The sequence below is a fragment of the Penaeus monodon genome, chromosome 15 (genome assembly GCF_015228065.2).
Source record: "Penaeus monodon isolate SGIC_2016 chromosome 15, NSTDA_Pmon_1, whole genome shotgun sequence".
Taxonomy (NCBI): Eukaryota; Metazoa; Arthropoda; class Malacostraca; order Decapoda; family Penaeidae; genus Penaeus; species Penaeus monodon.
Window position 1 is genome coordinate 24,424,696 of NC_051400.1, and position 456 is coordinate 24,425,151.

General features: G+C 41.4%; 1 protein-coding gene across 3 annotated transcripts in view; it reads right to left on the minus strand.

The window, feature by feature from the left end:
- LOC119581831 (myotubularin-related protein 9-like) overlaps positions 1–456 on the minus strand; it is a 16,750-nt gene that overhangs the window by 2,360 nt on the left and 13,934 nt on the right. For all 3 annotated transcript variants that reach the window (XM_037929971.1, XM_037929970.1, XM_037929972.1), the window contains one exon: positions 163–392. In XM_037929971.1, coding sequence (XP_037785899.1) covers positions 163–392 — 230 coding nt within the window. The remainder of the gene's footprint in view (positions 1–162; positions 393–456) is intronic.

Here is a 456-nt window from a genome sequence, read left to right on the forward strand (position 1 = left end):
ACTAATAATATTCTTTTCAATGCATGGAAATCTGGCCAAATGTGTAAGATACAGGGAAGAAGAATCCTGGTTCTCTGATGTACTTCTTGAGAAACTCCTCTCTCATGAAAGAAATGCAAACACCTAAAACAAGGCAGAAAAGCAATCATATGCATTGCTTACCAAACTGAGATGAATATGAATGCTCAAAGAGCATCACTAAGAAGTTCTCAGCAAACTCAAAGCTGCAACTAAACTGGTGATGAATCTGGTAGACACAATCAAGGAAGAGAAGGAATGTGGGAGAGTTGACTTTGGAGCGCTGGGTGCTGGGGGCGTAGCACGAACGGGCATGACGAGAGGCAAAGGGGTGGCCTCCCTGAATCCACTCTCGTTCTATTAGTGCCTCAAAACTGAAATGGTAAGAAAACTTGAAATTCATAAAAAAGACCAAGAGTTATGTTCCTGTAATGTCAA